Below are 15,462 nucleotides of genomic sequence, written 5' to 3'. Positions count from 1 at the left end.
GAGCCATGCATGCAGAACTATTAGAGTGAAAAAAAAAGGGGCTAGCAAAGAAGGTAGGCCGTCGACTTGATCAACAAAAGTCCGAGCAAGTCCTAAGCTAGCTGAAGCTGGCTGACAGAATGTATTCTGTCGCGGTACGTACGTCTTGATCGAACTAATTAATGCAATGATAGATCATCGAAGTTATGATCATCATGTGGAAACGTCTCGGGGTCAATGTTTTGTCAAACCTAATTTAAAACGCGTTGCAGCAACAATTTCATGATGACAAAAATTAATCTCTAGCTTATTTTGCTCGTCTCTCGAATGATATTATTATTATTATTATTATTATTATTTTTATTTTTATTTTTATTTTTATAACACCATCGTAACTTCATTCATAAAGAATAGGCAATACAGACAATATCCCTGCATAGTTACATGACAGCATCAAAAAAAATTCTAGCCCGAATAAATTCTAGACACGAATGCGACCAATATTACAAAGTATCATCAATAAAATAAGCATGTCTTGCCAATATATGAACAGCCTAATTCCCTTGACAACCAACATTGAGAACTTCAAATGAATTAAAACAACGAAGAAAGCTTTTAATCTCATTGATCACAGACCCTTGCTTAGATAAATTAGCTTTATTGGAACAAATAACTTCAACAATAACAAGCGAGTCACATTCCAAATTCAGATTCAACAAACCATATGAAGTATTAACTACAAACCCCTAAAGCTTCAATATCATCAACTTCAAAAGCCCCGGTTTGCAGCCATCAAAACATTCTCATTATCATTTCGTAAAATAACACCAATACCAGCTGATGCAGAAGAATGAAATAAAGCTCCATCAAAATTAAGATTCCCTTTACCTTGAGTAGGAGCTATCCAAGAAAGTACTTTTTCCTTATACAACACTATATGACACTTCTTAACATAAAGATAACTCTCAACATACCCAAAACAACTATCAATTAATTCAAGAATGCAACACTCGGAGTTCTGAAAAATTTTTAGATTCCTGTCCTTCCAAACTCCCCATGAAATGGTAATAAATATAGGACCTAAATTAGAATCAGATTTCATCAATATCCAGACCAACTCTGATAAACTTCGCACTTGGTGTAAATGATGCATAATATGTGGACAGTGAATTGCCCAAGCTTCATGTACTAACGGACAACCACAAATAGCATAAAAAACATCTTCATCCCATTGCATGCAGTGAACACAAATGGCTGATTATAGGATCCCTCTTCTCAACAAGTTGTATCTTGTTGGTAAACTATCCTTGCATGCCCTCCATCCAAAGTTCTTCACTTTATTAGGTAGCTTTAAATTCCAAAAGTTTATCCAAAACCACTTAGTAGCTTATGAATGAGAGCTCTCAGGACCATCATTTAGAGAAAACAAATTTAAAGCTAAATAATACCCTGACTTTACAAAGTATACCCCATCTTATTACCCAGCCACATGACTCTGTCATTTTCTTGTCTGGACAGCAAAGGTATAGAACATATAGAGGCAACCACATTAGTAGGAAAAATTGAAAATACTAACTCCTTGTTCCACAAATGTATATTCTGCATTAATAAATAATCAATAGTGGTATCAGATTGAATAATATGCTGAGAAGACTGAGGTAGCAATTGAACATTCATAGGCAGCCATTTATCTAGCATGATTCGGACTTTATCACCCTTACCAACATTCCACTTACAACCAAAACAAAGAATTTATTTAAAAGCAAAAATGCTTCTCCAAACGTAAGATGACTTTCTTGGTAAACTAGCATGTAAGAAATCTCCGTCAGGAAAATACTTGGCTTTAAAGACCCGTGATAACAAAGATTGAGGTTCCATTAACAACCTCCACCCTTGTTTAGCAAGTAAAGCCAAATTAAACATTCTCAGATTCTTAAAACCCACCCCTCCTCTAAATTGCGAATTACACATCTGCTTCTAACTCAATCAGTACATCTTACATTTAGAATTTATTTGTCCCCACCAAAAAGGAGCAAACATAGACTCCAATTCACCACATACTCACTTAGGCAACAAAAAACAGCTCATTGTATATATTGGTAATGCTTGAACCACTGCTTTAATCAATATTTCTCTTCCAGCTTAAGATTGTAATTGTTCTTTCCACCCTTAAAGCTTACCCCACACCTTCTCTTTTAAATCTTGAAAAGTAGAACTTTTAAACCTTCCAACAAATGAAGGAAGCCCCAAATACCGAGAATGGTGTTATAAAGAAGAAACATTCCAAATTTCCATAATAGCTGAAACAACATCTTCACTCACGTTAGGGCTGAAAAGCAATTCAGTTTTATCTAAATTCAATTGTTATCTTGATACAGATTCATAAAGGGCCAAAAGCTGTCTCAATGCCTCATTTTTAGCACAGGTGGCTTGACAAAATAGTAGACTATCATCCGTGAAAAATAAATGACTAATAGTACGTGTCCGAGAGCATACCTTAACACCATTAATCATCCGACAATTATTAGCATGCCTCAATAAATATGATAGAGCTTCAACGCATAAAACAAACAGGTAAGGTGATAAAGGATCACCTTGATGCAAACCACGGGAAGAAACAAAAGACTTGGTAGGCACACCATTCAACAATACCCGATATGAAACTAAACCAATGCATGACCTCACTAATCTCACCCATAGCCGATGAAAATCAAGTTTCAGCATAACTTGTTCTAAGAAGCCCCACTCTACTTTGTCATTTGTTTTACTCATGTCTAACTTCATAGACATCACACCCTTATGACCTTTTTTCTATTTTTTATAGCATGGACAGATTCATACGCTACTAACACATTGTCCATAATTAATTGTCTTGGCACAAAAGCACTTTAACAATCTGAGACGACCTTTGGTAAAATAATTTTAAGCCTATTAACAATAACTTTAGTAATAATGTTATAGATCACATTGCATAAGCTAATAAGTCTAAAATCCTTCATAGATTCAGAATTCATCTTCTTAGGAATAAGCACAACAAAAGTCTCATTTAGATTTGCCTGAACATACCCATTAGATAAACAACACAAAACATATTTAGTCACCAAATCCCTAACAGTAGACCAATATTTGTAGAAAAATAAAGGAGACATACCATCAGGACCTGGGGCTTTCAAGGGTTGCATATGAAATAATGCAAATTTGACCTCAACCTCAGTGTACACCTTCATTAACTTCACATTCATTTCATTTGTTACTTGCAAAGGTATAACATCAAGAATAGCTGTCATATCACAAGGGTTAGAACTCACAAACAGCTCCTCAAAATAATTATTAACAACAATTTCCATAGCTTGCCCCTCATGCCAAATTCCTTCATTATTGCATAGCTTACTAATATGATTCCTTGCCTTTCTTTGTGATGATTTTCTATGGAAAAATTTTGATATCTGATCACCAGAATCCAACCATAAAACATGAGATCGCTGCTTCCACATTAACTCTTCTCGCTCCAATAACAAGTTAATGTCATGACGAAGTGACTTGATTAAGGCCATAAAAGAACCAGTAGAAGAATTACCCACTGCTCTAGATAACTCTGTTCTTTTATTCTTCAACTGAGTTTTAATCTCCCCAAACTGGACAGCATTCCACACTCTCAAACCCCTACTACAAAAAAGTAGAGCATAATTTAGACCACTATGGGCATCCTCATTATCTGACTTTTGCCAAGTACTACAATAGTTTCTACACACCCCATACTTCCTACCCACATTGCCTCGAATCTGAAAGGTCTACGTCCCCTTCTTAAACACTCTAAAGCACCAATCGTATTCAAAACCAAATAATGATGATCAGAATGTGAAGTCAAGAAATTATTAACAGTAGCATACGGGAACATAGAAAACCAATTTGAATTAGCAAGACATCGATCTAGCCGCTCTTCAATCAATGCACCACCCTCATGTAAATTAGACCATGTAAAGAATGGACCCTGAGAGTCAATCCCTTTCAAATCACAAAAATCTAATGCATCGCGAAAACCATGCATCTGTCTACTCGGACGTACCCTTCCTCCTCTTTTTTCAGCATTAGAGATTATCCCATTAAAGTCACCAAAGCACAACCAAGGAATGGGAGTTTCCACTGATAGACTTCTCATCAAATTCCAAACTAATTTTCTCTTACTAACATCAAGGTGCCCATAAACGGCAATAATGTGACTTCTCAAACCCGTGACTCTATCCACTACCCAAGCATCAAAATAATGTTTAGAGTAGGACATCATAGTTAAATCCACATCCCTCCTCCAAAATAAAACCAACCCTCTACTACACCCTTGACAATCCACCGACAATACCCTTGAGAACCCTATAGTAAATTTCAACCGTTCCATTGAGACTTACCAGAGTGCTGAGTAGAAACAGTAGCCTCCCGCCATCGTGGCCTCCCCTTTTTCTTCACATCAGATGCGGAAACCCTAGCCTTCGAAACCACAATGTCAATCTCCTCTACATTTCCTTCACAAATGTTAGCAGCAAAGTGGAACTTAGATCCCTCATTTTCCTTCACAACCCACAGGCCTTCAGCTAATCCAGGCAACTCTTCGACGTCTAAAAGCTTAAGACCTGAAGCAGATGACCCAAAATTAATAAATTTGTGCTTCTTCACATCTCATCTACCTTTGGGCTTGAGTGGGCCTTTAGGCTACTTAATAAAACCCTCCACATCTAGACTCTTCACACCCGAAACAGATGGCCCACGATTATGAGAAAGGCCCATGTCAGTCATCTTTAACCTTCCACAACAGATACCATCAATAGCACCTATATTCCTCTGCATTATCTTCTTCAAACCATGCATATTGGACTTCATTGCTCTTGATTCCTCATTAATAATCTTCTGCATTGAATCGCCATCACCCATACTAATATCTATTTTTGTATTTTCCTTAGTCACTATCTGGGATACATCTCCTAAAAAGGATTTACGTTGTCTATCAAAAGTGGTTCTTGCTTTCGCACGCAACCATGCTCCAAAGGGAATCTCATCATTCTCAAATAAAATCCTCTTAGACACCCATAAATCACATTCTCTATCAGAATGACCTAACTTCCCACAACAGTAGCAAAAATTAAGCAGACGCTCATATTTCAGACGGACCCAGAGCACCTCACCATTCCTCAAACAGAGTCTCTTAACACAGGGCAATGGTAATCTAACATCAATCCGAATTCACACCCTCAAAAACATTCCCCATCTTGGAGATTGACCAGACAAATCAATGTTTTCGACACTACCAATCAACCCCTAATACTACATATTGTATCATAATTCATCCCTGTTAAAGGCAAATCATATAATCTAAGCCAGAAGGAAGCGAAATTCATCTTAATACGTGACGCTTGAACATCACCAACATAGTCCATAAGCAAAACCAAATTCCTATCAAAAGACCAGGACTATTAAGAAGAACCTTTTGCTTATCGCTCGTATCAGTAAACTGAGCAAGAAAAACGTTATCTCCCAAATCAAAGAACTTAACCCCTTTCACTAGATTCCAAACAATGCACATTGCTGACTTAAAAGTCTCTTTATTGAAGAATTTACGTGAGAGTAAACTGAAAATGAGGCAATAATCCTTATAATCAACAATGGACTCCTGTGAAAAATCTTGAATACAAACGTCCACCTGCTCAACATCAGTCGGAGAAAATCTCTTCCATTTATCAACCAAATCATCCCCATCAGTCCAGCAAATTGGCAAAGTAGACCTTTGAAAGTAACAATCTTCACCTAAGACAAGAAAATAGACCCTCAAATCACAACAAATAGCCGAAATTGAGAGAAAACCATGAACCCACAAGGCAGTTAACAAAATTCCCGTAATCGTCGGAGCCAAGCAATTAGCCTAGCAGTTTCTCAATTTTTTAAGGGGTTCGAGATAGATATTAATTTGGTGTTAAAATATTAATTTGGACGTACTTATGTTTTGTGTTGTAGCCTATATATTACAAAGATCAAATGTTTAAAAACCCTATCATTCTAGCTTGAGTCTTTTGTCGTGATCATGAATTAACTTTAAAAGGGTCGTTTGGAACTTGAACTGAATTAAGATCAACTCAATTCGGTTTAATTTTAAGCTGAGCCTAACATCCAAATACCTAACTCTCAAATCACTAAACTCATCTCAACTCAAAAACTATTTACACGTGATACCTATAACTTTTTTCAATTCAACATATCTTTCATCATGGGACCCATAACCTTTTATAATTTTTCATAAATACATCTAAACTTATCTTAGGTGGACTACACAAAACTCGCTTTACTATCTCAACTCATTACTATTCATAAAGAACTCAACTCATTTCAACTCAATTCAACATCCAAACGGGACCTTGAAGTAATCTAGAGAGTTTTTCAATCTCCAATATTGAATATTACTAGTGGATTCTTTTTTTTTTTTTTTTTTTTGGATTTAATGTTGCTTGATGTACTCCTTATCCTTACACCTTAAACTACATGATAAGTTTTGCATGGTAAAATCGTAAGCGCATTTAAATTAATTTGGACCTTCGATTGGCCATATATTGCTGAATGAAAACTTGATTGTAATATATATGGCTATCAGGCAAAAGCAAGACCAAGAAGCTGGATACATTAATGAGATCACGTTTCAAGGCATGTCCAACTTATAAATCTCCACAAAGCCTACAACAATCTCATATTTTCTATATGTGTGTGTGTGTGAGAGAGGAAGGGGCCAGGCCTAAAGAGGTCAAGCTACGAAATTCCAGGCCCAAAGACAAGACCCAACCGTGGGTTGAGAACTCGAGTCAGAGGATCATGTGCCAAGCCTGTAATCGCAAACCAATCCAGGAAGGCCTTTCGGCACGGAACTTGGATACGACAAAAATCTATTTATTATAAACTTTTTTATTGAAATACTAAATATATTATTGATGTGCAAATCTGACGCATCAATTAACGAATATGAAAAAATGTTTGTATTTTGTTTTTTTTATATAATTGTAATATATATATATATATATGTTCTAAATTAAGTACTGGTGTACTCATGTTTACAGTTTCCTTGGTTTTGTAATAAAGTTTGCTTGGTTTTTATATAACTCTCCTTTTGTTCATTTCTTGATGTATACGTATCTGTCTACATTCCAAAACTTATGTGGGGACATCAATATGTCACATCCGCGTGTTATCTCCTATATATAAAGAACAAAGTTTCCGTCTCAGACATTCTAATTTTAAAGTATTTGTTACTCCAAATAAAATAGAAAAATGTTTTAGTCATAAAATATCTTATAAAAATAAATTTATAAATTGACGTAATCTGATATAATATATTAGATTATAAATTTATTTTTAATGTAAAATAAATTTAACATATCATATAAAATCATGTCAATTTATAAATTTATTTTTATATAATCTATTTTTTATTTGTAACACTTCTCAATGATATAATATGAACTCTCTAATTTCAAGTACTGCATGCAGTCTCTTGGTTGCCTAGACGTTTTTTCTCCCTCTAAAAAATGCAATTTCTGAATCCAACTCACTACTCATGAATCGACGAAACTCATAAATTTCGGAAGTACTTCAATTTTATAATTTACTCTCTGTCTCTAAATATGCATGTTTCATTCTCTATTTATGCATAGTTATCTCAAAATATTAGTTGTCTTTTGCCAAAGGCTATATAAAAATAAATCATATTATATATGTATATGTATTTTACAATTAATAACTTTTGCCAATTGTACTTAAAAAAAAAATAGTTTTGTCAATTAATGCAAGAGATCATAGTACGTACTACCGATCGAGTATATACCCGTACGCCTCATTCTCTAATTCATCTGCTGTCGAATATAAACTACGTCACGAAACAACTCACCTTCTCAATTGAAACTTTCATCACCTTCTCTATTTCTTCATCAATTAAATGTCACGAGTCTTTCACGAAACAAATTAATAAAAAAAATTTGTCTCACTAAAAATATACTTTTTCTCACGACTAATGCTTCCGAAAAAAAAATAGTATTTGTTGTTGTAACGCATGATTGTATGGTACTTCTAAAAGTAAGAGGTAATTATATATATATATATATATATATATATATATAGCTTGAATTAGATTAAAGCAGCAATGGATCAAGCATTTCCAAGAGGCCACGGAATGAGTGTATATATATCTTTATATATATATAATGACTATCAAACGGAACTTTGTTTTAATGGTTTTTATTTTTATTTTTTCTTTAAAGTTAACGCTGTTCAAGATCTGTATTAATGATCTATAGAGCTCATAAATTCTCGCCTCCTTTGTTTTAAATCATAGTGATCCGTTCAAGATCTTTCATCTTCTTTTTTCTTTTGCACAAATCTGAATGCCTCTCTCCCCATCTCTGAGGCTCTGATGCAGTTGTCTCTCAATCTTTCGTCTTCTTATAATTTTTTTATTTAAATATGTTTTTAATAATGTATATATTTGTAGACACAGGATGAATATAAGTAGATATAGCATGTTAAAGTTCTATTTTAAAAAACTTTCACCGTTTTTTACTTTGTCATGAAATTTTAGTATTGAAATTTGCATTATTACTTTAAGTTTTCATTAAATTTTAAATCTAAGCATCATTTTTGGATTAAAATTTTTAAATATTTGAAAACTTTTTTATGATTAAGGAAGTGTTTTTAATGATGTACTAGATTTATTTATTTTTTTTAAATATTTAAAAGGATTAAAAAAATTTATGTAAAAAATAACTTAAAAAAACATATTAAAAAAAACATATAGTACAACCAACGACAGCTCAGTATAGAGGCCAAAATAAGAATGAAGAAATTATTATTGTGAGGTAATTGATATGACAAGTAATAATAGATGATATTGATCTACGCCTAGCACGGTGTAGACCAGCTGGCCTAGATCTGAATCATCCACATGTCCTGTGTGGTGTCACAAAACCAGTTTCAGATTTTTCTAATGAAAAGAAATGGGAAAGGGTGCGGCTACTATGCCGCTCCATCTTGACCACTAGGCATATCGTCTAGTGTAATTTTTTTTTTTTTTTTTTCACATTTTTTTAACATATTTAAATATATTTAAAAAATAAAAAAAATACATAAATACATTTAAAATCATTTTTTTAATCACTAAGTAAAAAAAAATTAATTTTAACCAGCGATTAAATAGAAGTGTCAACTTGAAGCGACATAGTAGACTTTTTCAATGGAAAAATGTGTTTACTCTACTTCATGAGCTTGCCTGCAATTCAATAAGATATCTACACATTCGCCAATGACAATTGCCCGCCTACTTATTTAGTGATCCCGCGCCCATTGTTGGAAATCTTTCCATCCGATATTCATTTTATAAACAATTACTTTTCACCAGATATGAGTTGACGAAGGGTTTGCAATCAACGGCGATAAATATTATTTTATTAATAATAAATTAAAATATTTATACAAACATTTTTTTTTTAAAATTGATTATGATTTAACGTAGAAAACAAAATTTTAGATAGAGGCAAAGATAAATATGATTAACTTGGTCCAAGTATTTTATTACATATCATGTGTTGGTTGTAATAAAGAGACTGGATATAAATACTGGATATAAATACAATGAAAGCTTTGTTTGTATATATTGCAAAAACTAAGGGGTCTGCAAACCACAGTTAGTATCTTACAATTTTAATTTATAATTGATATCTAATTTAATTTAGAATTTAACATTGTTCAAATTGAAAATAATATATTCAATACATTTAAAGTGTTAGTGCACATGTTAAACTGGATGATAATATTAAAAAGATAGCTACTACAATGTTTGGTGAAGTAGCAGAAGAGGCACTAGGTTGTTCAGCAGTTAAGTTGATGGAACATGCTGGAGAGGTATCTTTTAAAAACTTTATTCAAAAATTGAGTTTGGTTATAATCAATTAATTAAAAAATAAATTAGGTTTTTATTAATTATGTAAAGCTATTTAAAATTTATTTTGTAGGAATTTTGAATATATATTAAAAGCGTTGTGGAAAAATTATCAAAAAAAATTGGAAGATTAAGTTTATGTAGATCCAGAGAAACTGAAGGGAAAAAAACATAGGCCTTTTAATTTCCTATCTATTGAGGCAATGCAAGATGAGAAAATTGCTGGATTGTCATCCTAGAATCAAAATTATCTCAAACAACTTTCATAAAACTATGGGCGATGTTTATTTATAGGACCATTTTATAGCTTCTATTAATACTCTTCTTTTATAATATATCACAACGTGTAAATATTTATAAATTACATAAACATTACATCGTTATTTAAATAACCAAAAACATTACGTCCTTATTAATAAAAAATTAATTCTTAATAAAAAAGAATTAAATATAAACTAAGCAAACGTGCATTGCATGTTGCTTTCACCTAATATATAAATATACACCACATGACATGCTCCAAACTTTTTTTTTTTTTTTTTATTCCTACTAAACTAATTGAATTCTTTTATTCATCATTCATACACCATATATTTGGTAAGGAAAAAAATTAAAAAATTAAAAAATCATGTATGGTGTGTGGTATAAGAATGATGAGTATAATTTTTCATATAATTATATTGTAAGTACGTACGCCACCACAAGCTAAGAAGCAAGCATCAAACTCTCCTCTCTTTTTTCCCCTTTTGGTGTCAAATAATATTTCATCTGATCATCTGTATTATCAGATCATGAAAGAAAATGGAATGAATTGAACCTTCGATCGGGTTAATAGGCTGCAAAAAGACCCGATTAATTAAGCTATATATCATGAACAAGCAGCTCATCCATGAAATATATGAATTTATTTCTCCAGCCTTCCAAATATCAGTACTTTAAGCTCCATCGGCCAGTACCTATACAAGATAGCGAATATTGCCTATATATGATTCGCTTTGTAAGTCATTTGGTGCAGTGTTGTTCACAAGCGCAACCATTTTGGTGAACACTAATTAAAAGGCTTCTCTCTGTACTCATGTTTTTTCTCAAACTCTAAAAAGTGAATCTTGAAATAATTAATGAGTAATGAGCTAATGCTTTATTAATTCCTCCTTCCACATAAATTAAAACTCATGATGTCATTCATACCGGCCATTAAATTCAAGGTAGTACTGGTACATGTATTTACTTTTCATGTGAGCAATCGAAGAGTTTGATTACTTTGTAATCATGATGTGTAGTATGTTATATATATATATATATATATATATATATATATATATATATTGACATTAAATTAATATATATAAGAACCAATATCCCGCTAGCTAGTCCCAAGCTGAAGCTGGCCGACAGATCAATATTATTGTCTTCGGTCGCTAGCTGTATTAATGCAATTATCGATCGTCCAAGTTATGATGATCATCATGTATTAATGGTCAAACCGGAATTGGCCTGAAACGTACGTTTCGGGGTCAATGTTTAGTCAAACGTCCTTATTTCAAACGCGTATATATGCTGCAGCAACATTAATTTCATGTATGATGAGATAAATTTCTCGAGTTTTTAGCTTATTTTGCTCGTCTCTCTAATGGTATTAATTAATTTGGTGTTATAATATTGTTATTAGCTAGCTAGAGGACGTACTTATGTTTTATGCTGTCGCCTATATATATATATATATATATATATATAAAGAAATGTTTAAAAATTCTTCTTATCATTCTTGCTCGATCGAGTCTTTTGTCGTGATCAATTATTAAGTAGTAATCTAGAGAGCTTTTCTCCAATAATTACTAGTGCATGGATTCCATTTTTTTTTTCTTTTTTTTTGGGTTTAACGTTGCTTGACTCCTTATCCTTATTCCTTATATATATAGGACTGCATGATACGTTTTGCATGGTAAAACCGCAAGCACATGATTTAGTTTGGACCTCGATAGACCTTCGGCAAACTATTGCTGAATGAAAACTTAAATATTGTAATATATATATATATATATATATATATATATATATATATATATATATATATATATATATATGGTTAACAAGCAAAAGCATGCAAGACAAAGAAGGATACATGCGCAGAATGAGATAATGTTTCAAGCTAGGCATGTCCAAATTAATCTCCACGAAGCCCACAATAATCTAATATTTTCTGTATACACTTTTTTTTTTTATTACTTGTTGTCGGCCAGATAAGTTAAGCTTGTACGTGCATGCAGCATATTGTTTGTTAGAAGTATTCATGTTCTGATATCTCCATGCAGGCCGCTAGGCTCCAAAGGAATGTCTCTTAATTTATAAGGGTTTCAGTATCTTAAATCCAATGCGCACATTTCTTCAAAAAGAAAAACCCATGACTATCTAGTATATATAGTAAGCATTGCTAAACCAAGGTTCGTACGTTCTGGTGAATGATTCTTAATTAGATCCTTTTCCTTGACATATTGTATATGCATGCCACCGCTACAAAGCGCAAAGGTAAAACCAGTACAGTAGTACTACTGGATTATGTAAACTCTATGACTCGTCTCTTTGCCAGCCATTGTACGTACTGTTTTAGCAAGGCATTATAATATATACCACTTCCAACTTGGTGCAAATTAAGAGATCAGATGTGATGCAGAGCTGGTGAATTAATTGAAATAGGTTATAAGAGCCTGCGTATTAATTAGTCGTACATCAGGTACAGTTTATGAAATGGCTATAAGTCGATCATAGCCTTGTTTGGTCAATTAGTGCAATTACCTGAGCCCTCTTAATAAGCATCATTTGATGGTATATGATGTAATTAGAGACCGCTGGCCGTTTGATATTTTAAAGAAACGCCATTTTTCTACATTGAGGAATGTTTTCTTAAAGGAGAACGTATAAAAATAAACTTGTCTAATCTGTGTGGTTTAAAACTCTATATAAGCTATATATTTCAGTACCCTAATTTCTATTGTATATATATAAATGCTTATAATAAGCTTTACAAGGAGATACAAAATATTAATATTTATCATGGAGTTCTTCAGTCGCTTATTTCGCCGGGTAAAGCTATATTTGGCAATGATTCTTTTGCAGTTTGGCTCTGCAGGGATGACCATTATTGCCAAGTTTGTTTTAAACCGGGGCATGAGCCATTACGTGCTGGTGGCCTACAGGATGGCCGTTGCCACAGCTGTTATGGCTCCTTTCGCCGTTGTTTTGGAAAGGTCTCTCTCTCTCTCTCTCTCTCTCTCTCTCTCTGTTGTAAAAACCAACAAATTAAATGAAGAAGCTGCTAATAATTTATATTGACATATATAATGCTTAACAGGCAATCAAGGCCAAAAATGACCTTCTCCATCTTACTCAAGGCCATGTTGCTGAGCTTGTTTGAGTAAGAATCTAGACAACTGAGATAGAATTTCTTAACTTACTTCAATCGTCTAAGGATTTTTACTGGGCTTCAGATGTTTTCTATACAGCCCTTTGCTTGACCAGAACCTATACTACATTGGGATGACATATACGGGTGCCTCTTTCGCATCTTCTATGAACAATATCCTTCCTGCTCTGGCATTTGCAACGGCTTGGATTTTTGGGTTAGTTTTAATATCAGGATCATTTATGCATGTGCTTGCATGTAAAGTCAAAGAAGAGATATAGAATTGTTGGAAATAGAGATGTAACTTTTGCGGATGGTAATGATCTGTAGGTTCGAGAAGGTCAATATTAGGAGATTTCAAAGCCAGGCAAAGATATTGGGAACCATAGTGGTGGTTGGAGGAGTAATGTTGATGACTCTAATCCAAGGACGCGAGCTCAATCTGCCATGGACGAAAGGAAGATCAGACCACCCTTCTCAATCTGCTAGTGCAACAAATAAGCAAGATCTCATGAAGGGTTCTCTACTGATCATAGCATCTTGTTTCTGCTGGTGTTGCTTCATCATTCTGCAAGTTAGCTTTCCCAATCCAATGTTATCTAACTCCCCAAGCTTTACATTATCTGGCAAAAAGATTTGAAGTATCATGATTTCTAATTTCCTGTTTTCCTTTTCCTTTTTCCCTCGCTGGTTATGGGTGCTTCTTGCAGGCAATTACACTAAGATCATATCCTGCCCAGCTCTCCCTCACAACTTTGATATGCAGTTCGGGCATGGTGGAAGCCGTCATGGTGAGTTTGGCATTTGAAAGGGGCAATGCTGCAGTGTGGTCAGTACACTTGGAAGTCCAATTACTAGCCAGTCTTTATGCAGTAAGAAAAATTTAACCTCAAATATATATTAATGTAACATTTGCAATCTAAATGTTAGCATTTTCTTCATTGTTTCAGATATGATACAAAAGGATGTCTGATGCATATATTAACAGAGTCCAAAAGTTGTATGTTTGGTGGTTGCATGCTGGGTTACACTCTTAACAGATTAACTTCTAGTTCTAACGCATGCAGATGATGTTGCTATACAGGGAATACTTTCTGGGGTCGCGTATTATATAATGGGAGTGGTAACCAAGGAAAAGGGTCCGGTTTTCCTCTCTGCTTTTAATCCCCTGACCACGATCGTTATTACAATTTTGGGCTCATTTGTATTAGCAGAGAAAATATATTTAGGAAGGTTTGGATCCATCGCATATTATATGATTGTGCTACATGACTCACATCTTACTTATATCCTACTGTAATGATGTGACATTATTCATCATATATTAAATTTTTAATTTTATAAAAGAATAATCGATCTAATAATTGATGAACAATGTCACATAGAAGTGGGATAAGAGTCATGTTTATTTACATATTGCAAAAATTCTAAAAAAACGTGGGTAAAAACTCGGTGATGTTGTCCCGTCGGCCTTGCAGGATTATTGGAGTAGTCATTATATTCATTGGCCTATATGTCCTTCTATGGGGTAAAAGGAGGGATCAACTTGCATCTCAATCAAACACAGGTTCGGCAGCACGAAGCGAACAACAAATGAGCACACCTACACCTGGTGAATGTTTGGGGACTTCCGATCATGCTGCCATTACTGTTAGCAGCGTTGTTCGGACGGATGAAACTGTTTGAAGGAACCAAAGAATTTGAACCCCCACACCCCTTCCCCACCCACTTTTTTTTTTTCTCTCTCTCTTGGTACGTTCCAGTTCCAGGCAACATAAAATATTATCCCGAAAGAATTCTAGAGCATCATCTTTTGCTGCAAGTATATAGCATCATCTGCCTGAGCTAGCTCTTTTGTGGTTGATTTCTAAAATATGAGAACATCAATTCTCTTTTGCAACCTCGTTTCTGCTGTAAAAGTACCTTTCTTTCACAAGCTTTAATTGTGCAGAAAAATCACCACCACTCACCAGATTTTCTTGCATCAGTATCTTTTCCCAATACGTTGTTGGCCAACTTTAAAGCTAAAAGCAAACCATGTAGGTAATCAGATCAAGACGCATGCTTAGGTGAGATGAGCACTTTATATTGTTTGTCGGACTGACAGATATGTTCATCAATGCTA

General features: G+C 33.9%; 1 protein-coding gene across 3 annotated transcripts; it reads left to right on the top strand.

Moving 5' to 3' along the window:
* Window positions 1–12,950: 12,950 nt before the first annotated feature.
* LOC121234489 (WAT1-related protein At2g39510-like) lies at window positions 12,951–15,261 on the top strand. Of its 3 annotated transcripts, none has more exons than XM_041130439.1 (7): window positions 12,951–13,182; window positions 13,287–13,349; window positions 13,438–13,554; window positions 13,668–13,911; window positions 14,048–14,209; window positions 14,422–14,570; window positions 14,816–15,261. In XM_041130439.1, exons 1-7 carry the CDS (start codon window positions 12,989–12,991, stop codon window positions 15,021–15,023), a joined length of 1,137 nt encoding a protein of 378 aa, XP_040986373.1. In that variant the 5' UTR covers window positions 12,951–12,988; the 3' UTR covers window positions 15,024–15,261. The 3 variants fall into 3 exon arrangements, with proteins under 3 accessions (XP_040986373.1, XP_040986367.1, XP_040986381.1); XM_041130433.1 differs by having other exon boundaries at window positions 13,423–13,554; XM_041130447.1 differs by lacking the exon at window positions 14,816–15,261 and having other exon boundaries at window positions 13,423–13,554; window positions 14,422–14,683.
* The last annotated feature ends 201 nt before the right edge of the window (window positions 15,262–15,462 follow it).

This window comes from Juglans microcarpa x Juglans regia, chromosome 1D (assembly GCF_004785595.1).
Source record: "Juglans microcarpa x Juglans regia isolate MS1-56 chromosome 1D, Jm3101_v1.0, whole genome shotgun sequence".
Classification (NCBI taxonomy): Eukaryota; Viridiplantae; Streptophyta; class Magnoliopsida; order Fagales; family Juglandaceae; genus Juglans; species Juglans microcarpa x Juglans regia.
This window is presented reverse-complemented; position numbering and strand designations above follow the sequence as displayed.

Bases quoted from the DNA above. Each gene is read 5' to 3' on its own strand.
- LOC121234489 (XM_041130433.1), top strand. From the start codon at position 12,989: ATGGAGTTCTTCAGTCGCTTATTTCGCCGGGTAAAGCTATATTTGGCA. The intron at 13,555-13,667 runs GTTAGTTTTAAT...AATGATCTGTAG, and splicing joins GCAACGGCTTGGATTTTTGG to GTTCGAGAAGGTCAATATTA. The intron at 14,571-14,815 runs GTTTGGATCCAT...TCGGCCTTGCAG, and splicing joins GAGAAAATATATTTAGGAAG to GATTATTGGAGTAGTCATTA.